Source organism: Heliangelus exortis, chromosome 19, assembly GCF_036169615.1.
Source record: "Heliangelus exortis chromosome 19, bHelExo1.hap1, whole genome shotgun sequence".
NCBI classification, from domain to species: domain Eukaryota; kingdom Metazoa; phylum Chordata; class Aves; order Apodiformes; family Trochilidae; genus Heliangelus; species Heliangelus exortis.
Window position 1 is genome coordinate 10449687 of NC_092440.1, and position 26942 is coordinate 10476628.

A 26942-nucleotide genomic window follows, 5' to 3' on the forward strand; every position below is an offset into this window, starting at 1 on the left:
GGCCAGCTGCTGCAGGAGACAGACCTTTACCCTACCTGTATTGATTTATAGACTTTGGAAGATCTAAACCAACTGATTGCACACCCCCAGTGTTCCCAGCTTCTCCTGTCCTGGATCTTCCCAGCCCTGCATCCAACAGAGCTGCTTCTGGGGGTGCGAGTTGATGCTGCATGGGTGTGTTTCCACCTGTGCTGGCATGGAGGTGGCACAGGGGCTGGCCAAGGCTGCCAGGCTCACCCATGTGCTGCCCATCACTGATCCTGGCAACATAGCTGCTTTCCTCTTTTACAAGAAGGAATTGAAAGTCCACAGGATTTGGGGGATGGCAGTGTATGTGTTATAAGGACTTCAGTTGATCTAGGACCTGAAAGAATCAGAAGGTTTTTGTTAAACTGTCCATTTTGACAGTGCCACACTTCTCATTTTAGCATCAGCCTGTTGGGGTGGATGATCTAGCTGCTACCCAGCATCACTGCTGTGGGGACAATCATGTTTGAGGCAGCCTCCCAGTTCCTGTGGATCAGGGACAGACCATTCCCGCTGGATGTGGGCACACCTCATCCACACTTACTGAATGGCTTTGTGCCAGCCAGACCAGGCCACCTGGGATCATACTTTCTGTTGATAAAGCCACTTGAAGGCAATTTTCCCCACCCCGTTACATCCCCAAGCCCTTTCCCAGGGGGTGGTGGAAGCTCTGCAGCTCAGGCAGGGGCTGGGCGAGCCAGGGTGGGTTTCCTGGAGCGAGCAGCCTTGCATTAGCCAGGAGCAGAATGGTCTCCAATTTCTACTTCTTTAATTTCTACCGTCTCTAATTTCTACTTCTCTATAAAATGTTTCTCATTTGCCGGTCGCCAGAGGAAAGGGAGGTCAGGGGAACCAGGCCTCCCCAGCATCCTCCTTCCTGCAGATGTTGAAACAAAATCCAGAACTATTATAATCATTGCGGCCCTCCCTTGGGTATCACAGTGCCTTCGGTCCCAGCAACAGCAGCAGTGTTGGGGAGGTTGTGTGCAAGGCCTCCTCCCAGGGTGCCAGGGAGTACAGAGTGGGCAGGGTACCAGGCATCTTCCCTTCTTGCTGAGAGTGCTGTAAACTTTCCCCATGGCCCATGTCAATTGCTTGGGAAAAAAATGGCAGCATTGGAATCATTGAGCCTCGGGGCATCTCTGGTGCCCCCGTAGTCTCTAGTGCTCCAGCAAAATGCATCCCACTGGGTGCAAGTCATGACCAGTCTTGCTAAGCCACCATCTGCAGGGAGCAGAGGGTTGTTCTCACCTGCCTTCCTCCCTATCCTCTGATCTCCCCAAAAAGCTTTCAGCCCCCATGGTCTCTGGGAGTGCCCTGCCTGCACCCTCTGCCTGCAGCACTCTTTCCTCTTGGCTGCTTGCCCCCCAGCATTGTTTCTCCACTTTGTTTAGGTTGGCCCAGGTGCTGTGATGTATCTGCCTCAGCACTCAGGGATTGGTTTGTTTTATGTCTCTTGTTTTGCAGCAGCAGCAGCAAATGCCCCGGAGCAGCCAAGAAGAGAAAGATGAAAAAGAGAAAGAAAAGGAGAAGGAGGGAGAGAAGGAGGAAGACAAGCAGGAAACAGAAAATGACAAAGAAGAACTGACAAAGTAAGGAGGGTTGGGGCTGTGGTGGTGGGATGCAGCAGTGGGATGCAATGATGGGACATGACATGGTCCAGGGATGCCTGACCCCATGCAGGACCATGTGTGCCCACTTCACCTCTTCTTCAGGGAGGGGAAGGCAGAGCCTGCTCTGCTTCATTCCTCTTTCCTGCTGCTCCCAAACTGGGAAAGCAACTCTGTTACACTTATATATATATATATATATATATATATATATATATATATAAACTAAATCTACCCACAAGGCCCCTCTGATCCTCCAACAACTAATTGCTGGAAGAGCCTCAGGGAGCTGGAGGAGAGCAATCTGGGCACAGCCGAAGGTGGCACTTCATTTTTAGCATTATTGATGTCAATGTGAGTGCTCCCAGACAAAGGGCTTCAGCTGGTCCTGCCACCCTCCCACCCAACAGGAGCAGCAGAGCTGTGGTGGGGAAAGGTTGGCACGCAGACTGTTAGCTAGCTGTAATGGGCTTAATACTTGGTTTAAAAGAACATCTGGCTTCATTATATCTAGGCTGCGTAGACATTTACCAGCAGGTCCCTTTCAGGAAGATAAATGAGGAGGAGGCAGGGATGAATTTGAATGGTCTGGTATTAAACCTGTCTCTGTCAGGTCTCTGCGTGCACTTGGTGGTGGAGCTGCAGCCAGCTGCAGAAAGCAAACCCCACTGCAAATCACCCCACCACGAATCCAGCCCACTCCCAGCTGGGAAAAGAGCCTGCGTGTGCCAAAAAAAAAAAAAAAAAAAAAAAAAAAGCAGACCTTCCCCCATCAAAAGACTAACAAAAATTAAAAAGAAAAAAAAATAAAATCCCAAACACACGATTGCTTGACCTAAAAATGAGATCAACCCCACGACGTTTTTACTTCTTCCCCGGTTTTGCAGGGACAAGAACGATGACACATCTGGGGAAGACAACGATGAGAAGGAAACTGTCACATCCAAGGGTCGCAAAACCGCCAACAGCCAGGGGAGGCGCAAAGGCCGCATCACCCGCTCCATGGCCAACGAAGCCAACAACGAGGAGGCGGCCACCCCGCAGCAGAGCGCCGAGCTGGGTGGGTAGCAGCGTCTGTGGGGATGGGGGGGCGGGTCTTGGCAGGGCTTTTTTTGGGGTGTGTGCTGGGATGGGGCATCACCCTGCTCTGCTCCTTGTTCACAGAGGGTTTTGCTTTGTGAAATCCTCCTTTTCAGGGAGGCAGCGGTGAGGTTTGGCGACATGGTGAATTATCCAGCAGGGTAAAGGAGAGGTATGTGGAAGCCTGGGATGTCCTGGCTGAGTGTTAAAGGGTTTTACTGCCTCAGAGGGAAAGTATTGTGAAAGATTAAAAGGGAAGCTGTCGTTTTTAGCAGCACATTGTTGGCTGAGGTCGTGCAGGGCTCCTGCACCTCCTCCACCCGGAGGTGTGTTTCCCTCTTCAGTGAGTCAGGCTACGAGTACCCTCAGGGTCTTAGCAGGAGCCTGCTCTGCCCTCCAGGGCTTGCCTGGGGCCCTGCCAGTTCTTCTGCCCTCTGTGTTTTCAAATTTGCCTGGACCTCAAGGAGCCTTCAGGGTTCCTGACCGCCCCCTGGCCTTGGGAATTGGGCTGGTCCCTGCTTCATCTCTGCAGGTGATGGCTGTGGTCAGGCAGCAGCAGGTTACAGCTGCACTCATGCTGTGCACCCCAGGTTGGACTTGTTCTACACAAAAAGCAGTGTTTCCCACATTGGTCCTCCCATCCAGAGCCAGCCAGGTGCAGTGGTCATTATTTTCCTTCCCATCCTACCTGTACAAGGCTGCGGGGTGGCTGAGTTCAGTGGGAAGAACCTGGGAGCAGCTTCAGATGAGGCAAAGCGTGCTGGCCATAGCCACTGCAGTCACAAGCAGTGATTGGCTATGGCACCACAGCACCTGTCTTGGGTCAGGTGGGAAGTCAGGGTGGCATCTGCAAGTCCACATCAGGTGCATCTCCCTCTCTTACCTGCAGCACCGGTAGTGCTCGCCCAGGGAAACTGCTCACACACTGACTGGAAGAAGCCAACACATCAAGAGATTTGGCTTGTTTTCCTTAGTTTTGTTACTCTTTATCAAGTACAAAATTATTACCATGCTACCTAAGGCGAGTAAAAATAAAAGCCGGGTGACTCCTCTCATATTCCTTGCTGTGCAGTTTCTTGCTTGTTCTGTTCCATGTGCTATAAATCATCCGGAGGTGTTTTGCCTCCCTGTTCCTCTGCTGACAACTGGCTGAAGCCTTGATTGCGAGCACTCTGTTTTCATACAGGCGATATAAATAGTTCCCAGCACAACAGAGCCCTGCTTTCCTTCTCAATCTTAAGCAATGCTGCAAAGAAGCAGTAGATAATGCCAGTAACTTAGATGGGATTCATTTGTTTGGGGTTTTTTCATCCCAGCATCTCAGAATCCTCAACAAACTTCACTGCGAACACAGGAAAAAGACTTTAGATCATGGTAAATTGGGAAAAGGGAATGGATCAATTCCAGTGACATATCTGAGCAATTGGTTTCACTTTATGTCTCTCCAGTAGTGCTTTAATTTAGGCTGGCTAAGAAAGTTATTGCATTTTAAATACCAATTGAACATTAAAAAACAACACAAAACCGTATTGTGGTTTAACTGCAATGTGCCGGAGCTCCCCGTAGGCATCTGTTTCATAACTGTGCAACCTCAGTAAATACCATTAATCAACCCAAACAGGCTGTTTCTTTGACATTTCTTTACCATGCAATAACAGTTGTCCTCAAGCTGAGCAAAGGGCCCAGTGCAGCACATTGGGGACACTCAATTTTATGTAAATGAGAGAGGTGGCCCCAGCTCTGCCCACAGCCAGGGGAAGAGGCAAGGTATCAATTTCCCTCCATCTTAGCTGGTGTCCCAAGGGACAGAGGTTCTGGGGAAGCTGTGACCTGCACTGGCATCCAGGAGGTGACACCTGCAGCCATGCTCAGATGGCTGTGAATGAGATTCCCCTGCCTGGTGCTGAGGGCATCACAGTCTGCCTTGTCCTCCCATGGGGTCTCAGTTTCTTGTGGAGTTTCTTGGAAGATGCTTCCTTCTCTCCTTGCCCATATCCTTTATCCTGAACCTATCAGCCTGTTTTCCATTTTAAAAGGACACTGTCAAAATATCTCTCATCACTGTTGAAATAATGCTTTGCCTGTTGTTTAGAGTAATAACCCCTTGGCAGCCTGAGCCGGAAATCTGTTTCCTTACCGAGTTGTTTTTTGTCTCTGACTCACGCCCTGGTTTGTTATTGTAGGGTTTGCCCTAGTGCCAGGCTGCCAGCAGCACTGTTGCATAGTGAAGGCTTTATGCAGAACTTTGGTGTCCCCAGCAGGGTGCTTGGGATGGGGGAGAGAGGGACCATCAGGTGCTGACTCCCCTCTCTGCCTTTCCTGGCCAGAGCAACACATTCCCCTGCGATGGGCACTGCTCCAGGTGAGCCCCCAGCATGGCTGGAAGTGGCTCTGAGATGTCTGGGAACCCTGTGATGGCACCAAGGGAGCCTGTGGTCAAACACACTGATTCCCTTGATGGACGTGGTCAGCCAGAGTCACTGCTGAGGTGATGCTGTTTCTCCGTCTCCACCGAGGGTGACAGTCCCACCCTGTGTCTGCCACCTCCAAAGCACACAGCCAAAGTTGGCTCCATCTTAGGTACCTTGTGTTGGCATGTGGCTTGTCTTCCAGTCCCAGAGGAGAGGTTGTGCCTCAGCCAGAGACATCCCAGGGGATGCTGTTACTGTGGAAAAGCCTTGAGAGCCTGCACCATGAAAGCTTTCCTCACAGAAGCCCTTTTGCACTGCAGTGTCTTTCTTGCCTCCAAAAACAGGCTGTGGGATGGGGTTGGGGTGTTGGGGTATCTCCTCCAAACCAGCTGGGTCCCAGTCTCACTGACTTCTCTCCTTTCCTTCTTCCTTCCCAGCCTCTCTGGAGATGAATGAAAGCTCTCGCTGGACTGAAGAGGAGATGGAGACAGCAAAAAAAGGTAAGCCACTTGGTTTTTTTTTCTGTTGTCATTTCTGGACTGTCTCTGAGCACTGGAGACAGGCAGACAGTGGGCCTGGAGCTGTAGGGACATATTCTATCTGTCTCAGTGCTGGTTTGTTCCTGGCAAGCCTTGGTGTGGGGGGTTAGAGGAAGGCAGGCAGTGGCATGTTTGGCCTTTCTGACTCTGGGAGCTGTGCCAACACTGGGCAGTATCTGGAGCCCACACTTGTCCCACAAGGAGGGACCTGACCACAGTGAATGGGGATGGCTCTTCGCTTGTTGGATTTCGCAGCTTCTGGTGCCTGTAGCGTGAGGTGCAGCTTCGTGCCACTCTCTGGAGGTTTGTGCTATCAGCACAATCTGTTCCAGACACACCGAGAGCATTTGCAGCTCCGGGATTTAGGGAAAGGATGGTGAACCCCGGCACTCCACAGCCGTGTGCCAGGGTGCTCGTGAGAGCTGGGGCTGCAAGCAACGTGGGGTGACTTTACATCCTGGCCCTGATTCAGAGCCTTTGCTGTGACTGTTTTTAAAAAGTGCTGAGTGTAGCACAGCCCTTCTTGCCACTTCCCCCCTTCGTGCCGCTCCTGTGCCAGCTCTTTCACTGCTTTAGTGTTGTTGTGTTTTTTGGTGTTTTGTTGTTTTTTTTTTTTCCAAAGTCACGTCCTGTTGATGGGCTGTCAAGCTCACGTCCCCAGCCCGTGCATCCCACTAGTACGGCTGCTGACTCTCCTGGCCCAGTGACGATTGTAAATGGGAAATTAAAATGGAAATGAGGGTCGTTTGGGGATGGCAAATGCAAACAGGCATGTTAGTGTGTTCGGCTCTGCTTGGAAAATGCACCTGCTGCTGGGATGGTGATTACATGTTCTGGAGCACCGGCTGCCCAGGTGCCGATGGGAGCTGTGGGATTGGATTACTTTGCCTGTGAATATCCCAGAGTGTTTGGCTCACTCGCCTTTAAGCTGTTCCAACCCTCTCTACAGCCCAGTGCCAATCCTATGTGTTGCTGAGCAGGGCTCTCTATAGACACAAAACTTAATAGATAGACCTTAATCAAGCAAACTGGCCCAGGGCCAGGTAATGGGGCGAGCAGGTGCTGAGCAGGGGAGGGTCATTGGAGGGATCCTTTCTAAGTGCCGCTTTTCTTTTTGGAGATTGCATCTGGTTGCTAAAAAAAGTGCCTCTTGCTGTTTTCTGCTGGATTCTGGAGGCGCGCTTAAGGAGTTTTAAAATGAGGTGCCAAAGCCTGTGTGGAGGAAGGATGAAGTGTGGGAGCACGTAGCGTTATTCCAGCCCAGGGGCCAGGATGGGGCAGGGCAATTTGCTGGTGTAAAGCCCGATTGATGATGTTTTCCCCTCCCTTACAACCTGGGAAACAGAGATTGCAACACCAGGCTTGTGCAGAGAAGCCAAATTCCCCTTTGCCAGGAAGCAGCTGCTTCAATGCTTGGTTTGGCATTTCCAGGGACTGGCGTGGTGGGGGTTTCTGACTCTCAGCAGTTGTGAAACTCTGGAGGTAACCTCAGGGGCTGGAGGAGGTGGTGGCAGAGGGTTGTGCTCCAAGACATGGGCACCATCCTCAGCGTAAGGACCTGGCTGCTCCAGGCAGACTCTTCACAGACAGCTGGTTCAGGGAGTTAAAAAAGTAAGAACTGAATCCTATAGAAAGTGAGTCTTAACAGCCTGGCCTTGCTGCCCATCCCCTGCTTTAATGTGTGTGGTGTGAAACCGCGTCCCCTTCCCGCTTAGAGAGTTAAGAGAAAAAAAGCCCTGGCATAATGAAATGCCAAAGTTGTCCGCTTTGCTCCAGAGTCCCAGAGCTGCACGGAGTTTCCAAGCAGGAGAAGGCAGGACTGTGTCTGCTGGGAGAGACAATAAAGGGGGGTACTGTGTTATTAAAGTTAACTAGGGGAGCAGAAACCTAGCAAGAGGAAAGTTCTTGCTTAATGACGCTTTTATTATGCAATAAACTTTGATTCACTAGTCTGTCAAAAAGTGTGGAGATTGGTATAATTATGGGCTAGCGTGATTTTCTGATATTGCCTCGTTGCACTGTGGCTGTGATCCTAAAAGCAGGAGGGGTTTGATTAACTAGAGTTGCGCAAGGTTTCTCCCCCTTCCAAAGCTGCCAGGCAGAGTGTAGAGACTGGGCAGCAGGATGAGGCTGCTTCTTAGAAGGCAAAATTCCCCCTGGTCGGAGTCTGTGCAGGCAGGAGTTCCAGGTAGGCTGGCAGGGAGTTTGTGAGCAGCAGGCAAGCACCATCCTGGAGAGCTGGGTGGGTTTGTTGTCACCCCAGCCCCTCCGCTGAGTTTTGCAGCCCTGGCAGTGCAGAGCAGCCACGATAGTGCTGGTGGTGAACTTGATGAACCAGGAGGTTTCAGTGTAACTTGTGTAACTTTCATTACTCTTTAAAGTCTGGTATCTGTCCTTGCCCTGGCCCTGGGTTTTCCCCTCCTCCCCTGGCATCTAACAAGTGGGTTTGTTCTTTGGAAAGAGGCGGTGTGGAAGCAGAAGTTTCTCACTCACCTGTGGTCCTACTGCACTTTGCTGAGGTTCTTTGCTCCTTGTCCCTGGGACAGAGCCAAGCTCAGGCTCTTCATGCCTGTTTCCAGGCCAGGGATCTGGAGAAACCATGGGATGGAGTCAGCATGATGAGGCAGAGGAGCTGGGCACCAATATAAAAAGCTGGTACCACAGACTTAAATAACCCGTGAAGACTCCTGAGTAGTTAATTTTTGGTAGATGTGAAGTATTTCCCTGGATACAGAAGATACTCTTTGGGGGCTGATCTTCATGCTTTTTAGTCAAGGTGTCACCCCTGGGATAGTGCCCATAGTGCTGTGCCCCCAGAGCTGCACTTTCTGTCACCCCTGACTGAACATTTCTCGAGCACGTAGGAGCAAACTGCGAGCGAGTGTCAGCAAGTGAAACACAAAAGGCCTGTCAGGGGGAACTGCTGGCTAAGTACTATAATTTACAGCCTACATTTTAATTTTGAGTGTTATTTTTTCAACAATAGGGGAGCAGGAATAATACCCGAACCAGGTGAAGGAGGAGAACTGGGTCCACCAGGAGTGGCAGCTCATGGACTGGCTGCCTGATGCTGGAGGCTCAAGTTCCCCAAGCTGGACTGGAGGGTACAGCACCTCTTGGGGAGCAGACAGGCTTCCCATCCCCTCCCAGGATAAAAGGATGGGGACACAGTGCAAAAGGAAGGTAGAAGGAGAAGAACAGAGCAAGACCATGGTCAAGGGCACAGGGTAGATGTTTCTGTTGACACATGTTGATACACTGGTCCAGCAGCCACTTTCTCCGAAAGGGAGACCTAGGAACTCAGGGTTCTCAGCCAGGGCCTGCAGAAGGGGAGATGGCACTAGAGCTGAGCTGACCGGGCTGCTGGGGAGTTTTGCTGGAAGCTTGTAGCCATGGGGCACATCAGAGATGCACTGGTGTCCAGATGCAGAAGGAGAGGTACAGTGGGAGTGTGGCAGTCTGGTCCCAGCATCACCTTCCCAAAGAAGGGTGAGCATCACCTACAGCCATGGTGCTTGATGGTCCCTCCGGCACCATCCTCGGTGCTTGTGGGGATGTGGGCTCACTGCCCACACACAGTCCCCACTGCTTTCCTTGGCATGGCATCAGGAGCCCAGTGCTTGCCTGGCTCTGCCACCCACTGGCTCTGTGGCCCTGGAGCAGTTACTCACCTTCCTTGTGCCTTGGCTCACCCACACACTGCAAACCACCCTGAGATGGGGGGCAGGTGGTGGAGCAGCTCTGCGATGCACACCTGCAGCTCAGTGATGCCAACCATGCTGTTGAGATGGCTTGGGTGTTGTTGCCAAGTCCTTAGTGCCAGTCTTTCTCCGGGATGGGGTTATGGCACATTTTGGCTGTGCCATAGCCAGAACCACTCTCCATCCCCACTCCCGCAAGGGTTGTGGGAGGATCACACCAGGTACCGTTGGGCATAGGGGGAATAAGTGCACTTAGTTTTTCCCCTGTAGCCTTGATCTATTAATCCGCTTAAGCTCCCATTACGGGACCTTTTACGAGCTCCCTCCACCCTCGCCGAGGCCTGGGTGGAGCAGGGAGAGCCTTGGAACAGCTCCGGTACAAACCTGCATCTGCCGAGAGCTGAAGGGTGCGAGCTGACGGCCCTTGCCTGCCGCGCTGCCCCGCCGGGCTTTTCCTCTGCCCTCCAAACACTGAGCACACGATCCCGAGCTCTTTGGGCTCCTCTTCCTTCCATCCTCCCCTCGCTGGTACAGGAGCCTCCGGTGCATGGCGAAACCGATGCCAAACCTCTCGCCATCCGTCTTCCTCCGGACACGCGCTGTGTGGGGGTACCACAGCATCCCGCCGGTGCGGTGCTGGGCTCGCCGGCGCTCACCTCCCCGAAGAAAAGCGCCTTTGATTCACTTGAGAGAGGAGGAAACTATTAGCCAAGCTTTGTTTTCCTGAATCCCTCCCCCTGCCGCTGACATTCAGAGGAGAGCGAGGGAGACAGAAAGTGAGGGAGGGAGGGCGGGAGCGGGTGCCAAGCCGCCGCACCCCTTGTCAGCTTGGGTCAGCGCCACGTTCGTTATTAATGCTCTGTCTAGAGGTCACATTCAGATGCAACAAGCCCCGGGTCAGCCAGAGGAACAGATTAGAACTCGCTCGCTGCTCCGCCACATACCGACAGCACCGGCTCCCCGTCCCCGGGCTGGCAGGAGCAGAGCTGCGGCGCACGGTCGGCTGTTCCCTCCCCTTTTCTCCTGCTTTGCTTTTTTTTTTTTTTTTTCCTTTTTCTTTTTTTCTTTTTAATTATTATTATTTCTTGGCAACGTCTGGCATCTCCTGAAGCCACACAGCCTGCTGAGAGAGGAGGTGAGGTAGGGGAGAAAATACCGGAGGCACTTCCATCCACCTTAACAACCGCGCCTGCCGCTGACTGGGAAGCTCGGGCGAGCGAGCGGAGGAGCGCGGAGGACGCCGTTGGCTCCAGCCCCACCGGAGGGAAGAGAGCTGGGGCCGGAGCATGTGTTCCCACCAACTTCTGGCATCGGGGTCAGGAGTCTCCCGCCCGTGACCCGGTTTCCAACCTCGGTGTCCGCTCGCTCGCTGCTCGGCCGCCCATGGCTCTGAAATCCTCTCGCCCCCGGGATTTAAGGAACCAGCTTTGCTTTCTTCTTCGTCTCCGGCTGCTGCGAGGGAGCGAAAGCAAAATGCGTGGGGAGGGTGTGAGCAGAGCACTCGCAGCGCTTTACAGCAGGCTGCCGTGCCCAAGGGGGCTTTGAAGAAGTGCCCCGACTCCCACGTCCTTCCTGGCTCACCCGCTGCAAGCTCCGGGCTCGCTCCTTGCCCGCCGGAGCCGGAGCACGTAAGTCCGGCGTTTGGGGTGCAAAGGATGGGGTTCACCTCAGAGCTGCGTGTAGCTGCGTGTCTGCGGGCAGACCTTGCGTCCCAGCCCGGGAGCTCAGCCTTGGTTAGGATCTGATAACTCGTTAGTCATAGTTTCAGTTGCGCTGGGGAGCCAAGGGCCGTGATGGGGAGCGCGGGTTGGGGATGGGGGTGCAGGGGCTGGAGGAGCCCAGCCCCCCCCCTCCCCTCGGTCAGGCTGTTGAGCTGAGGGTTCAGTGTCGTGGCCTGGGGTGTCTCGGGTGATCCGGTACCGTGGGGAAGCAGGTGGTGTTGGTTTGCTCTGGTTTGAATGTAAGAGGAGTGGCAGGCAGGGCTCCTGGCCGGGGGCTGCAGGCAGCTGCCTCCTCCTGAGCCCGGCAGGGATGTGACCACCTGCCTGCGGGCTCCCCCGGCAGAGTCCTCAGTCCCCAGCACTGCGGTGGGCAGGGGAAGGGGCATTCGTGAGCTGGCAAAGGTGACACCGCACTGGGGACCGCTGGCACTGGCAGCTGTCACCCCGCTCCCCCCCCTTGCCTTCCCCTTCCCCCAGCCCTGGGCAGCGCTGTGCCGGGTCCTGCTTTCCCCCGGCAGCTCCCGGAGCTCCCTGCACGCTGCTGACAGTGTTGGTGTTCTGGGGCTTTGCCGGCGCACAGCAAAGGGCTCCAGCCCCAGCTGTCACACTTGGTGTGGGGTCACCAGCACAGCGATGAGCAAAGGGGGCCGATCCTCTGGTTTGCTTTGGATGGCAGCCATAGGTTGTGACACAGGGGACTGTCCTCTTTTCCCCACAGCCTTCAGCAGCTGGGGGGTAGGACTCCCACTCTGGCTTGTTATCTCTCGTGGTAGGTGGCCAGACATCCTTTTTAAAAAAATTGTTATTATTTTTAAGAAGTCTCAGCCTGCCAGTGGGGTGATGGAGGTCATGGGTTTGGCTGGAGCCCCAAACTCCATTTGGGAGTTGCAGAGTTAAAGCTCAAACTTGTTTCTTGGCTTGCCACAGCCTTTTGTGGTGCTCAGCACCGTGTGATGCCTGCCTCTTCCATGCAATTTGATAAGCTCTGGTGCTGGGAGGGATGGGGCAGGATACAGGCACCAGCTGGATGTTAACTCCTGCTGTGCTGGGTACTGGTGGTTTTCTCCAGGACCTGGGAAGCAGGGAGGGGAGTTGCATCTCTCCTGGTGCCATCAATTCAGTACAGACACCCACAGGCCCCGTGCTGTGCCCTCACCTTCCATGGGTGCACAGATCCTGCCTGACGGGCATCCCTTGAGTTCCTGTGGCTTGTGGCTGTGCTGAGATCAACCATTCCCTGGGAGGGTTATTGTTGGGTGAAAGGAGAGTTTGGGCTGGCCCTTAGGTGACATGTGGCAGCAGTGTGGTGAAGGCTGGCAGTGGGGCCAGGCAGGGGCACGGCTGCTGTGGCTCCCTGGCACAAACTGGAACACTTCAGTCCTCAGCCCCACAGTGGCACAGGGAAGGGTTTGGGGATGGAGAATGGAGATGCCTCTTCCTGAACTTCATGTTTGGTGGCTTCTGTGCAAAAACCCCCCCAAAAAAAACAAATTAAGAAGGAAGATGCTCTAAGCAAGTTCATTACCTGCTGGTGTTCATGTTGAAGTTGCCTTTTGTGGCAGTACCATGGGCACCTTCTGTGCCCTACACAAGGTACAGGGGAGAACCCTGGGAGCTGTTGGCCTGATGCTGGCATCACATGGGCAGCCAGGAGCCAGACAAACCAGTGTGACCAAGCAGTGTCCCACAGCTCCAGCACCACCAGGCACCATGGGAAGGACTGGCCATGTACCAGGAAGGGTTGCAGGCTTTGAGATTTTATTTCCCAGAAAGTCTGGGTGGTCCTTGCCTGGGTCATCTCTAGGAACCTAGGATGGATGGACCAGGGTGCTCTGCACCCATCCTCAGGCCACAGTTTTTTTCTTCCCACCTCCAGCTGTGGAACTGGAGGTGCCCAGGCACCCCTGCAGAGACCATAGGTACATGGGGTGCTGACTCTCCTTCCTCCTCTTCCACCCTTCTGGGTTGTCCTAGCTCTGGTAGGAGCCTTGTGCTTGGGTGGCACTGTCTGGCCATGATTGGCAGCCCTTGACATGGTGCCTGACCTGGGAATCTGCTTTTCATCCTGCAGTCTGCACTAATCTGGCACACCAGAACATCACCTGGGCTTCTGTGCCTGTGTGCTGACACTTCCCAGGGGCTGGTCCTCCCCATCCGTAATGGGACTCTGTGCTCCAACCCCCTGAACCACTTTCTCACCCCAGGCAAAGTCATTGCTGGGGCACTGCTCACACTCCTGGCTGAGATGTGGCTGTGGGATGGATTTTCTTCCAGAGGCAGTCAGCACAGTGCCTTTTTTTTCCCCTTGGAAAGAAAAACAGGCTCTTGTAGGTCATCCCCTGGCCTGGGAAGCCGTTCAGACAGGTGCTGGTGACCGTATTGTTCCTGTGGAGTTTGGCTTGCACGGGGGATGTTTCCCATCCTGCGTGGATAATGCTGCCCTTGTGCAAGTGTATCTGGTGTTAAAACCTTCTCCTTTCTCCCTCCCTTGTCCTCAGGTCTCCTTGAGCATGGGCGGAACTGGTCGGCCATTGCCAGGATGGTGGGCTCCAAGACTGTGTCACAGTGCAAAAACTTCTACTTCAACTACAAGAAGAGGCAGAACCTGGATGAGATCCTACAGCAGCACAAACTGAAAATGGTGAGAGCTCTGTCTCTGGGCACCACAGATACTTCCTAGCAAGTGCTCGAGTTCTTCCCACAGCCAAGGAAGGTCTTTATCTCATCTTGGAGAACGTAGTGGAGTGAAAATTCTGGGGCGTGGGGTGTGGAAAGCTGTGCTGAAAAGGGTTGTCTGGTCCCAGGAGGTCTGGAAGAGGGGGAGCTGTTGCGTGGGAGATGCCTGGGTGTCTGGACTGTGGCTGGTACCCAGGGAGATAAGAAGGAGCAGAAGGAGGAGTGGGGCTGTGGTGTGTTGGCCAGGACCCCAGCTCAGCCCTGGCTGCACAAATACTTTGATGCTGTCAAGGTTGGGCTGTTTAACCCCAGGGAGCAGAGAGCACCATAGCTCTGTGCTTTGCAGGGACTCCAGGTAAACTGCTGGTTTGCTCCAAAGAAATTATCTGGTTTAGGACAACGTGAGGAAAGGCTGGTTCCAACTCACATGACAGTTTTCTTCAGGGCTGTGAGCAGATGTGCACATTTCTCTGTGCCTTGGTTTCCCCTCAGAAGGGGATAATGCTGCTTCTTTTCTGGCAGGCAGTGCAGGGTGTGAATGAAGCAGGGTTTGTTTAGTGTTCTGGAGATAGGACAGACTGCTAAGAGCCACTGAGGATTATAATTATTTCATTTGTAGAATATCCTGGGGTTCCTGGTTTCTGGCTAATAGAATTCACATGGCTAAGCCCCCAAGGGGTGCTTTGAAAATGCAAAGGACAATGTTCAATGCAGGAATCTCTCCAAGCAAGCTATTACAGCAAGAGTAAAAAGACAGGAAAACATTCAATGACTCACCCACGAATTTAATATCCTAGTCAGTCTATAGGAATGAGAGAAAAAGAAGACATCGGTGATTCTTTTTTATTAATTCTCTCTGCACAGAGACACTCCTGTGTTCCCATGTTTCTCTGAATTGTTTTTAGAAACAAAGCAAACAAACTATGTAAAAGACCCCAAAACTGATATAAAGAGTGGAATGAAATGTGCATCAAGCCCTCTGAATATAAGATGTTACATTATAAAGATACCATTGTTCATTACTGGAGAGACTCTGAAATAAGATCACACAGCTTAGCTGGCAGCAGAACCAGTGTATATTAATTTACTTTGCTTCCTAATGTTTCAGAAATTATATCACAGAAGTGTTTTTCTGCAGAACCACATTTTTCCCTGCATCCTTCCCTTCAAGACAGCCGCTAGAGTTCTCCAGTCTTAATTGCTTACTCTTACTTGCAGTTTATATCAGCATCGTCATTTTATTTTTTGAGCATTGGAGGCTATGGGATTTGGTTGTGGAGAGGAACAATGACTGTTCAGCTGTTATTTATTGTGCTCTATTGTTTTGTGGCAATAGCAGATGCCAGAAAGCTGAATAAAATAAAAGAACAACTGAGATTAAATTGCCATAGACCTTCCCTCCTGACTCCTAAATATATTCACAACCAAACCCAGCCTCCAAATCTCATCCTGCACCCAGTATTCAGCCATGACCTCTGTGGAGGCAGCACACGGTGAGGCAGTGTGGCCTCGTCTGGTTTTTTTGTGACATCCCCAAATTATTCCCTGACCTCTCCACCAACAGCCAGTGCAGATCATGCGTGAGAAAACACAGTGGCTCTGCTTTTCTTCCTCTTCTTTAGTAAGAGTAAACTTAATTATCAGATCTTACTTGTTTCCTAAATGGGGTTCATCAATATTGTAGACTTATCTTCCAGGTAGGTGTGGCAGCAGGTTACAGCAGCATGCAGGTGACTTGGGGGAGCTGCAGGAACAGGCAGGCAGCAGTGAACAGTGTGGGATGGGAAGTAGAGCCTGGCGAAGTCCCTCTGTCCCCAAAATGTGACAGGATGTCCCTCAGTCCCATGCTGGGACAGTACTGGGTAGGAGTGGGCCAGGTGTTTTGGTGGCTCCTTGTCCCCTTGTGTGCTGAACCCCCCCTGGCCAGAGCCAGGGGAGCTTTGTGGACTGGGGGACTCTCCCTCTGAGAATCCAAGGGACATCCAGCGTTAGGAAGTAGAAAGGTTTGTGTTGCCACAGGTAAAAGAGTATGGCATGGTGACACTCCTTTTCCACTTCTTCAGAGCCTGCATGGTCCATACACTCTCACATGCCATGTTTGGGGTTCTTATTTGAAGTCCCATCCTTTTACTTATCCAGGACCTTCCCCTGGCCTGGGGAAGGAGCACACAGGGGCTGGGGACCTGCACCTGGGCTATGTCAGTGCACAGAGCCCCTCTCTCTTCACCCCTTGCTCAGCACTCACAAGACCCCTCTCCAGCCCAAGATCCCACCATGCTCCAACAGGGCTGGATGCTGCAGATCCTCACCCTCATCCCTCTGCAACATCCCCTGGGGATCAAGGTGTCCCTGCCAGCCAGCAGCACTGAGGGACAGGCAGCCTGGTACACCTGGGACAGGGTCAGCCCCCCTCCAGGCTTCACCATATCTGCCCTGCTGTGTGTTTTCGCTTAGTTTCACCGCCAAGCAGCTTAGATGTGTCCCAGACACCAGCATCACTTTGCCCTGACCTTCTGTGCACTGTGCTCTCTAATCTGGGCATTGAAGGGAAGTGAAGCATTGGGGTACACCCTGTCCCTAGAGCTGCTCTTGGTGTCAGCAGCAGGAGATTAGATGTTGTCTTCACTGGGACCTCTGTGATGTGATTGTCAGTTTGGTCTAGGGACTGCTGGGACTTGTTTTGGTTTGAATAGTGAAGATGGGCAAGTTATCTCCTTGGCTGGTGCTGAGCCTGCTTGGAGGACCAATCTTTGGAACCCTTCCAAGGAACATCTCTGCAATTCCTTGCTTTTTTGGATGGTGCTGGTTCCACACAGCAGAGCTGCTCGGGGAGGACAGCCTGGTGGCCTCTTTTTTTCTGGAGGGTGAACAAGTCTCCCTCACCTTGCTGCAGAGCATTGGATTCAGGATAGCAAACTGAAACCCTCCTCAAGCATGGTGAGCAAGGAGGTCCTGCCTCGTGGGATCATCTTTCTGTCTCTTCCCACCACTGCTGGCTGCTCCCACAGCAGAGCTCAGGAGTCACTCTGTGGTTAGACCTAGTCCTGGTGTGGTCCCAAATCTGCATCATTACGTCACACCTGTCTGGGACTGCCTGGTCCTGGTGCTGATGGGAGGTACCCATGTCAGTAGCAGTGTTTGGAAGCTGTTTTGGCTGTTGCTGTCATGTCAGGTGGTGAGTGCAAGGAGAGGCTAAATTTGTCAGGACGGCTGCTCTGCCTACAAGGCAGAAGGCCAGAAAAATACCAGGCCTGAAGGCTGGTGGCATCTCCAGCTCCTTTTCTAGGACAGGCGGTGTAGGTGAACTGCTGGAGAGGTGGAAGGCAGAGCTGAGTGCATGGGACAGCAGGAAGGGAGGCAAGGGAAATGCTGCCCATCCCTGCCAGGATGGGAGTCAGCAGGTTGGGGCTGGCTAGGGACAAGGTACTTGGGAGGACAGCTTTGAGGAGCAGGCATGGAATGACCCCTCGTGCAGGGTTCAGTGTCCTCACTGCACCCAGGCTGTCTCGTTGGTGGTTTTGGTGAGGCAGGCTGCTCACATGGCACCAGGTCATGGATGGTCCTGCAAAAATACCTCATGGTAGGTGGAGAGCAGAGACCCCATGGGCTGGGACAGCACAAAACCAGCATCAAAGTGTCCATAGCAAATGGTCCTGGTACCTTCCTGTGGCCTCACTGGTAATTGCTTGGGTTAAGAATGTGTTGTGATGATGGGGAGATACCTGGTCCCACGCATGGGTCACAGAGACTCTTCCATGGATGCCACAGTTGTAGTTATGGTCCTGTGGCAGACCTGGTGGCCCTGGGGCTGCTTACAGAGACCAAGCAGAAAGACACCCCTTGTCTGGTGGGCAAGGTGCCAGGAACAAGACTGTATGAGAGGGCCAAAGCTGTTGGCATTGTAAGAGCTGTCTTGGTGGCCTGAACAGATCTTTGGATGTTGCCCGGATCTCTTGCCTGGCTTTCACATCAGCTTCCCTAAATGCCAGCTGGGGGTTCTGCCAGGAGAGGCACTCAGGGTGCCCTCAGGACAGCTCTGCTGGCAGCCACCAGGCTCTGGCCATGGAGGGTGCTGAGGAAGAGGATGGTTCCCAGCACGGAGCCTTCTCCTGCCGGTGGCTGAGTCACAGACCCGTGAGTAAGAGGCAGAGAAGTCTTTGCCATAGTAACATCAGTGCTTGTGGCAGCATTAGTGTGATGGGGAACTGCTGCTTCAGACAGGAACATGGGGTTGCTGGAATGCTACAGTGGCCAAGGCACGGGCACTGGCAGTGCCAGGGCATCACCATGGGGATAGGACAGGATGAGGGCACTGGGGAGCTCTGCTGTCCTCCCATGTTCTTTCTATGCCTTCACAGAGCCTTTTTTCCCCCTCTCTTGCCTGCTCTGTTTGATAAAAATAGATTTTGAACGAGCAGTGTTTCCAAGCAAAAAGCAGTTGCATTTGTTTGTTTTATTTGGAAGTTTTTTAGAGGATTGAAAAGTTGGGGAGGGGGGGAGGACCAGCTCTTCCCAGCACAGAGATCCAGCAGCAAAGTTAACATTTCCACCACGGCTTTATCTTTTCATCCATGTAAATAAACGTCCTACACACGTCATTCATGTGGGGTTTGCAGGGAGAGCCGGAGATGATGGGCCTGTTCCTACTGGTAATATTTACTCAAGCAACAAGAGCAGGAAACAATAGCAAAGCTGAGACTTTTCCTTTAGGTGGGTGGGAAGGAGCAGCTCTCTGTGCCCTCATGGCTGCAGCACGTGTCCCAGTGAGTGAGGATGGAGCTGTCCCAGGGCAGGACAGGGCACCAGACAGCTCAGTTTTGGGATGCTGTGCTGCACAGACTGTCTCCACCACCCATAGGCGATAGCCTTCCCAGCACGGGAGTCAAAGTCCTTTGGCAGCACCTGCCATGGGGACACAAAAGTTGGCACGTGGAAATGGTGGCTGGGCCAGATCTGGGGCATCAGCTTTGTTATCTGTAGATGAGCATCAGGCAGGCAAGTCTGGTCCCAAGGACAGATTTTCAGGGGATTTACCCAGGGAGACCATGGCGGTGCAGGACCAGGGCTGCGTGGTACCACGTGGCTTCCCATGGACTTTCCTTCTCACCATCCTCTGCTTCTTTCCCAGGAGAAAGAAAGGAATGCCAAGAGGAAGAAGAAAAAAGGCGCTGCTGTTCAAAACGAGGAAGCTGCCTTCCCTCCTGCAGCTGAGGACGAGGAGATGGAGGTGTCCGGGACGAGCGGCAACGAGGAGGAGATGGCTGAGGAGGCAGAAGGTGAGGGGGCTCTGGTGCTGGGGACAGGCTCAGCTCGTGGCATTTTGGATGCCTCTGGATTTCACATGTGCCAGGAGTGCCCTAGGACACTGCCATCCTCCTGTGTCTGTCTGTCTGGATGGTTATTTTTAGGAGCCCTTTGGTTTCTGATTTCCGTCAGCACATGCTCCAAGCATATCCAGCTTATGAGGGCCTGGTGTGCTTGTGCAATCTTGTAGACCATATTTTGTGGTGTTTGTCTACAAAGGAGGGTCCCTGAGCACTCAGCAGAGTTTGATAGCCACTACTATAGGCTCAAGGAGGGTTGACCTGCCAAGGTTTGTGTGTGTCCATCCCTGTCCCACCAGGGCATTGCTGCTGCTGCCCCAGGCAGTGGAGCTCCTGGCAGCCGGCACTACCAGCAAAGGGAGGGGAAGCCACAGCCACAGCCTAGTGAGGCTGATGTACTTTGGTGGGTCTTTTCCTCCTGCTTTTCCCTTTTAAGGCAGTGTTTTCCTCCTTCCTAGCCATACCAAAGAAAGGAAACAACTCGAAAGTGACAATTTTCAGCTATTTATCGCTTAGAAAGCATAGCAGCCAGTTTGGAGAAAATGCGCATAATTTTCCAACAATAGCCCCATTTGACTTTTGTCAAAGTAATTTAATAACTTAACCCGCACTGCTGGCACCATGCTGGTTCCTGGCCTGAGCACTCAGGCTAATGGGACTGGAAATGGGAAATCTTTTCAAATCACCATTGCAAGTGACTCATTACAAGGCAGATTCCAGGTAAATCTTTGTACAAGGTGATACGTGACTCAGAGGCACAAAGTAAAAGGTAATTATTGCTCTTTGTAAGAGCACTTCAGAGGAAACATTATATTTTTGAGATTAGAGATGGATCTCTTGACATGCTCCCCAGCCTGAGGTGCCAAGCCTCTTTTCTTGTTCTGCTGCTGGGGTGGGGAGCAGAGCCGAAGAAAGGTGTAAGCAGGGGGGAATGAAATATCACAGGCACAGAAGTGTCAGGGTGATGTTCTGCATGGCCACTGGTGACATTTGGGGATGCTCAAGGAAAAGCTTAGGGTCTGGGGGGCCCTGTGGCCAGGTGGGGAAGGTGGGGAGGACTTGGCAGGAGGCTTACAGTGTTGACTACGTATTCTGTATCTGGAGGGAGCACGCTGGAGCTTAGAGGTTGATTGAACCTGGGATGAACCACCTTTGGATGTCTTGGTGATGGCATGAGAGCAGCATTGAATGGCAGTTGAAGAGGGTTTGGCCAAAAGAGCCGTAAACCTTATCCCTGGGTGGGAGGATAGACCACCTCAGTGCATGATTGTAAGTGAGTAAATGTTGGAGAAGGCTGAGATTCCTGTCCAGCATGGTGCATTTTCCTGTGGAAAGCAAGGATGAAAGTACTTCAGCATAGAGCTCTTGGGATAGAGTCCTTCTGTGCCACTCATCTCAAGAGTTTTGAAAGCTGTTTGTGCTGCTCTGGAGAGAGACAAGTCAAGGAATCCCTGGGAGGAAGCCTTTGGGCATGAGCATGAGAGCTCTGCCTGGTGGTGATGTGCTGAGATGGGGCTGTGAAAGTCTCCTGGTGGTTCTGGCCCTAGACATGTTTGTCCTGCAAAGCTTGGAGGCAACAACCTTCTCTCCAACCATAGAAACAAATCTTTCAGCAGCACCTTCCTCTGCAGCAGTGCATGGGCATGTGTGCTTTCAGCTCACTTTGAGCCATTGGTGGCAGATTTGAGAATGATCCTTTCCATGTAATAATTAATCTGTCCCTCAGCACTGCCAGCACTCTGCTTTCACTGACCCTGACCTCCTTTCCTTTGCTGCTGGCGGCTTAAATAACAACAAACAGGCTTGGTGTTTCGGGATGGTCCCCAGCTGCCCCGGGGGTGGCAGAGCCAGGGACACAGGCAACGTAAGCCAACGAGCAGGGTGCCACTGAGGTGCCTGGCCCTGGGGGAGCAGAGCTGACCCAGAGACATTATGGGTGAGAGGGCCAGGAGGGAGCAGGTCCTGTCCTGAGGATCCAGCCAGCAGCCAGGGTTTTCCCTTAAGATCCAGTTTCCCAATGGCTCTGGGCTTTTGGGCGTGTGGTTTTGCGTTTGGGTGTGGGGGTTAACAACACCAGTCATGCTGGCCAAGCAAAGAGACCCCCGGAGAAGCATCCCTCTGCTTACTGGGCTCTGGATCTGGGGATCCCGGCACTGCTGTCCCAGACCTGGGATCATCTCCCCCTTGGAGGAACGAGGGCGTTCTCCTCCCATGGGAGGGGGCGGAGGCAGTGATATGGGAAGCGAGAATCTTGGGCTGATCCTTATTTTTATTTCTTCCCTTTACTCAGCTGCAGTAAATAACAGCTCTGACACTGAGAGCATTCCCTCACCAAGGCCCGAAGCCAAAGAAGGAGGCGAAAACGGGGCCAAGGCACCACCCGGGCCAGGAGGTGACTCCAGCTCAGAACCGGCAGTCAAGTTGGAAGAGGTTCCAACACCCCCTGAGGCTCCCGACGCTCCCCCTGCCAATCCCGCACCCACCGCCAGCCCCCAGCCAGAGGCAGCTCCCGAGGCACCCAGCAACGAGGAGAAGGTGCAGGAGGAGGTGTTGGTGGACGTGGTGAAAACGGAGGAGCCGGAGGAGAAGGAGAGCGAAGAGCCCTGCAAGAGCGAGGTGAAGAAGGAGGAGAGCGAAGAGAGCCCGGAGAAGGACAAAGGGAATGACAAGAAGGCGGAAAGCAGCGTCAGTGGCGGAGGGGTGGCAGGGGCAGAGGGGACAGCCAAGGCTGAGAAGAAGGAGAGCCATAAAAGCAGCAAAGGCCCCGGGGTGAACCCTGACAGTGACTCCAGCGCGACCTGCAGTGCGGATGAGATGGATGAGCAGGATGCTGTGGACAAGAGCAGGTAGGAGAGGGGAAGGAGGTGGGCATAGGCTGAGGGCCAGATGAGCATCAGTGTATCCTGCCACAGTGCCCATGTCTGCTTCTGTGAGCTCCTCCTTGGAAATGTCAGCACTCAGGTGCTCTCTCAGGCAAAGGGACAGTCCCAGCTGTGTCCCCAAGTGACCGTGACTCTTTGGTCATCACTTGCAAAGGTACCATGACACAATGGTACAGTGTGATGTCCCACCACATGGGTGCTGCTTGGCAATGGCCATGGGCATTGGGTGCAGAAGCACTGTGTCTGCTGGTGACAGCCCATCTGGGTGACACAATGGAGAGGAATGTGCCCTCAGGGACAGCAGAGCTGTGCAGGGACACGAGGCTGCTTTGCCAGCATCTGGGGTTGGGAATGGTTTCTGTCCGAGTCAGCACTGGCAGGAGAGAAATCACACCAGGGACATGTTCCCAGTGCAGAGATGGGGAGAGCTGCTCCCTTGGCAGAGATGTTGCTTGGATCTGTAGGGTGAATTATCTGTCCTGGTCATAAAGGGAGGATAATGATGTGGGCTGGGCAGGTTTTTCTGCAGTAATGCCACTGGCTCTTCACCTGAGTCACAGCAGTCCAAGGCTTTCACCCATCCCACAACCAAGGATGCCTCTGACCCTCCCTGGGTGGCTGTTGGGGCAGGCAGGGGAAATACTGGCCTGATCCTGCTTAGGGAAAAATCCTGTTCCCCTCTTGGCCTTTCCCATAGAGCCATCTCCACTCAAGAGTTTCAAAAATGGGTTTCCTGTTTTTTAAAGAGTATATATGAATACATGCATCTTTGTAACATTGATTTCTCTGATGGGTCCTGCTTCTATCCACCCTGGCTTCTGGGTCAGGGAGGACCTCTAAGTCTGCCTTGACACTGAATGTAGGGACAGCACTCTGTCCCCACCCCCCACCTCAGAGCTGGGATGAGAGGCATCCAGCATCCTGCATCCCTCCCATGGGTTTGCAGGGCCAGTTTGGCAGCAAGACAGATGCTTCCAGGGTAGGCAGACTGCATGGGGCTTACTTTAAAAAAAAACAACCAAGCAAAGCTGGAAGATAAAGTTGTAGGGAGCTGTCATCCATCTTCACCACCCATTATGATCTCTACATTTGACTTCTGATAAGTGCAGGAGCCAGTGGGTGAGTTCTGCTCGTGCAGGAGCATCCTCATACTGCCTGGCCACACTGGGGAGCAGCTCCTCTCACTGGAATCAGTGCTGGGTGTGCTGAGGGGTGCTGGGTGTGCTGCTGGCCCCAGCCTCATGGCAGGGCTGAAGCCTCTTGGCCATGGTGCTCTTCTTGGTTGTGGATGGAGTCCAGTACCACCCCTCCCTGCCCTCTCCTCCTGCCCAGACAGGGGAAAACCTCCCAGCAAGGCAGAACCAAGGCCAGCAGAGCTCTGCTTTTCCAGTTTAACATTAACCCAACTGAAAGCAGGACAGCAGGAGCTGGTCCTGACTTCCCAGCAGCAAAGGAGGCTGTCGTCTCGGGACTGACACTTTTATCCCCAGCTCCTCACTGAGTCAGCTCCTCTCTCACTTGTCAAACAGTAACCAACTTCCAGGAATATTAAACACTAAACAGGTGTCCCACAGCTCCCAGGCCACTCCTCTTACCCTCTGGGGTGGTGAAGTCTGGGTGACAGCAGAGCCTGCTGGCACAACACCCCGCACCCAATACCAGCACCTGGAGAGCCCAACAGGGAGCACCCGCAGGGTTCTGCCCGCAGCGGGGTCGGAGGTTTCGGCACCCTCAGGCTCCCAGTGGGGACTCTGCCCCCTTCCCTGGGGTAGCTTTGCTCCCTGCCATTCCCCACCCTCCGAGGGCTGCTGGGTGGCAGGCGGTTGCCGCAGCCCTGCCGCAGCGTGAGGGGATGAGCAGGCCCAGGGCTGCCGCGTGAGCCGCCCCGGCACCGCATCACCCGATGCTCACCCGCCCACCCAGCACCGGCAGGACGTGGGTGCTCTTCCCTGCGCTTGTAAAAGCACCCAGATGTCCCAGAAGGGGACAGAGGGTGGCTGGGATGTCCCCCCCCGCCTCAAGAGGAAAGGGGTGCAGTGTCGGTGTGAGGCATAGGGGCGGACTTTATTTTTTTTTGGGGTCCTCCTGCAGTTCACGCATGCCAAGAGAAGTCTGGGATAAGGAGTCACAGCCTGAACTCCTCAAAGCTGAAGCAGGCAGGGAATTGTCTGTGGTTCCATGTGGCGAGGGCTGCTGCTAGCAGTGCCAGGACTGCAGTTCAGCAGGAGGTCAGGCCAGATGGGAATGGAGGAGGGAGGCTGTGCACGCTCACACACCGCAGACCTGCAGCTGCACCCAGCCAGCCCCACGCTGGGTGCCAGGGCTGGGCCAAGCTCCCCTGGTTTGGGGGAGCCCATCGGGGCAGTCTGGTGGCGGTTGACTTTGCACAAGCACTGTGTGTTCAGGGCTGGGTCATGTATCAGTGCGTTGGCTACTCTAGCACTGAAGCTGGTCTCTGTCCCTATGGTGGAAGAGGACAACGTTTGAGGAATTGCAGTGTCATGGTCAGCCCCAAAGCTTCGTGCTTGTGGGGGGCATGGTTTCACACTGCTAGGGCTCACCCATGTGTGATAGACCCCATCCCACTCAAATCCTTTTCCCAATACCATTAGCCGTGTCTAGGGAACCAGGGGTTGGGTTTGGGAGGTCCCAGGTTGGCAGCAAATGGATGCAAGATGCTGAGGGTTGCTCAGCTGGTGGCACCAGAGGTGAAATGGCAAGTGAGGAGTTCATCCCAGGCACCAAGAGCCAAGCTGGCAGCGTGTGCTGGCTGCTCTGCCTCCTAGGTGAGTCCTGCCCAGAACTGACTTTTTTTAAAAAAATAATTTTAAAAAGATTGTCTTCTTTTGAGCAAAATCAGAGCTGGCAGAGTGGGGCCAGGGCTGCAGGGCATACTGTGAATATAGGGTCTCGCCAGGTGCCCAAGCAGAGCACCCCAAATCCCTCTCTGGTGTTGGGTCCCCTTCCCCTCTGATGCTGGATACAGTGCAGAGCTCGGGCTGGGGTGATGCCAGCACCACGATGAGACTGTTCCCCACACATGGCCCCGCCATGCTTGTTTATTCATCCAAGGGTGAGCATGGGATGACCTTGAAATTTATAGGCTGAAGAGAGCAGTGAAAAAAACAGCTAAAATAAATAAATCAAGCTGTAAAGCTTGAAAACTATGAGCTGGCCTCAACAAACTGAAGTCAGGAAGGGGAGAAGACAGAGATAGCCTGGAGAGATATGGTCCCCGGGGTCTTGACACGGACTCAGGAGCTGCACACACATGTTGGGCTTCACACACCTCCATCCCCACCCCATTTTGGTGGCACTGTGGAGATGTCTGCTTGGCACAACACAGGGGCTTGGTATGGCTGTCTTGAGTGTCTACCAGGCAACTCAGCCCAGGGGACAAGTGAATTGAGAGGGCACAGGGCTGCACAGCCGCTGTGCTGAACACCAAATCCCATCCAAATCCAGCTTCTCATCTTTCAAGTGATCCAAGCACCTCAGCCATGTGCACATGGTTGCTTGCCCAGGCTTTAGCACCTTGGTAAATGACAGTCCTTGAGGAGAAGGATGAGGCTGATGCTGGACGAGCACCACATGTGAGTTGTGGAGTGGAGTGGTGCCCAAATGAAATCTGAACTGGTCACCCTGCTCTGTAACTCCCAGCTCTGGGCTCCAGTTCTGCCTTGGAATTATTCTGGACAACAGCAGATTTGCTAGAAATAGCCTAGGGCATGAGGGAAAGAGGGCAGGAGAGCCTGTTGAGCCAGATACAGTGGTCTCATTTGAGCACAGAACCTCACAAGGGTTTTGTCTGGAAAGCAGGATTTCAATCCCATCCTGCTCCCCTTGGCCTCGTCATCCTGTGACAAAGCCATCCCAGTTGCCAACTGGGCATTGCTGGGCTGGCTTTCCTAGCATCCCCTCTGTGTCTGCCCTCGTAGACCAAAACAGGGGACTTCTGCATCCCCCCAGGGTCAAGGTGTGAGGCACTTCCCCAGCAGCTGCAAACCCCATACTTTGGGCAGCACAGATTTTCCTGCTGAGCAACCTCCTGTTAGACAAGTGTCCTGATGGTGGCTGCTGAGATCTGAGGAGGGGTATTTGCCATCTAAACAGGTCTGGGGCCAGGGCAGCAGCTTGCAAGGCTGGAAGGCCAAGAGCATGATGTGTTGTAGGGGCTGGATGCCCAGCAGCAAGCAGCAGCAGCCCAGCATGTTCCTCTCTGATGAAGAGGATGTCCTCTAGGCTCAGCAGCACAGAACAGAGGGATCAGGATGTGTGTGAGGGATGGTTGCATTGCCCTGCTGATGCAAGTGTTTTATGCCCAGGTTGCTGTCCCCCAGGCCCAGCCTGCTCAACACCACCAGTGATGCCAGGCTGAACTCCTCCCCACAGAAGCCCCTGGACCTGAAGCAGCTGAAGCAGCGTGCTGCTGCCATCCCCCCCATCGTGAGTACCCCAACGGTGAGAGCCAGGGCTGAGAGCCCAACAGCTGCAGCTGCCTCCTGGGTGCTCTTCCCTGGGCCCGGGTCAGGGTGCTGGGGATGTGCTCACCCTTTTGGGTGGCCCAGCTCATGGGCTGCAGAGAACCCAGCAGTGCCTTGGTGGTGTGAGACCCCACAGGGAAGGTGCTCTCCATGCAGAGCATGTTCCCAGCTGCTGGAGTGACTCTGCTGGCAATAGTTGTATGTCCCTTGAGCTCTTTTATCAGAAAGTCGTGGGAGGTCTGGACAAAAAAAGCTTCTCATTGCCGCATGACTGCTGCCTCCCATTGCCTTAAAAAATGAGCATGCACCTTCCCAGCCTTGTGCTTTTCTTCATCTCATGTGCCTGAAGGGTACCACATAAGAAGCATTTATGCTTTCTCTCATCCAGAAGCTCCTGGTCCCCCTTTTTGGCTACCCAGTAGCTGTGTGCTTGAAGAACATGTGTTCTCCAAGGCTGATGGTTCCTTCTGGTTCAGTAGCTTGAGCT

General features: G+C 53.5%; 1 protein-coding gene and 1 long non-coding RNA gene across 28 annotated transcripts in view; one reads left to right on the forward strand and one right to left on the reverse strand.

Annotated features, from left to right (window-relative positions):
• LOC139805061 (uncharacterized) overlaps nt 1-26942 on the reverse strand; it is a 340345-nt gene that overhangs the window by 281011 nt on the left and 32392 nt on the right. The window lies entirely within an intron of this gene.
• Nucleotides 1-26942, forward strand: part of NCOR2 (nuclear receptor corepressor 2) — a 225672-nt gene that overhangs the window by 165936 nt on the left and 32794 nt on the right. For 21 of the 27 annotated variants that reach the window (XR_011729673.1, XM_071763004.1, XM_071763026.1 and 18 more), the window contains 7 exons: nt 1495-1619; nt 2525-2697; nt 5566-5628; nt 13588-13730; nt 18894-19041; nt 21380-21935; nt 26297-26432. Coding sequence is in view for 26 of the 27 variants with exons in the window: in XM_071763004.1 (XP_071619105.1) it covers nt 1495-1619; nt 2525-2697; nt 5566-5628; nt 13588-13730; nt 18894-19041; nt 21380-21935; nt 26297-26432 (1344 nt within the window). In the remaining variant the exon portion in view is untranslated. The remainder of the gene's footprint in view (nt 1-1494; nt 1620-2524; nt 2698-5565; nt 5629-13587; nt 13731-18893; nt 19042-21379; nt 21936-26296; nt 26433-26942) is intronic. The other 6 variants (XM_071763024.1, XM_071763005.1, XM_071763012.1 and 3 more) reach the window with 3 other exon arrangements.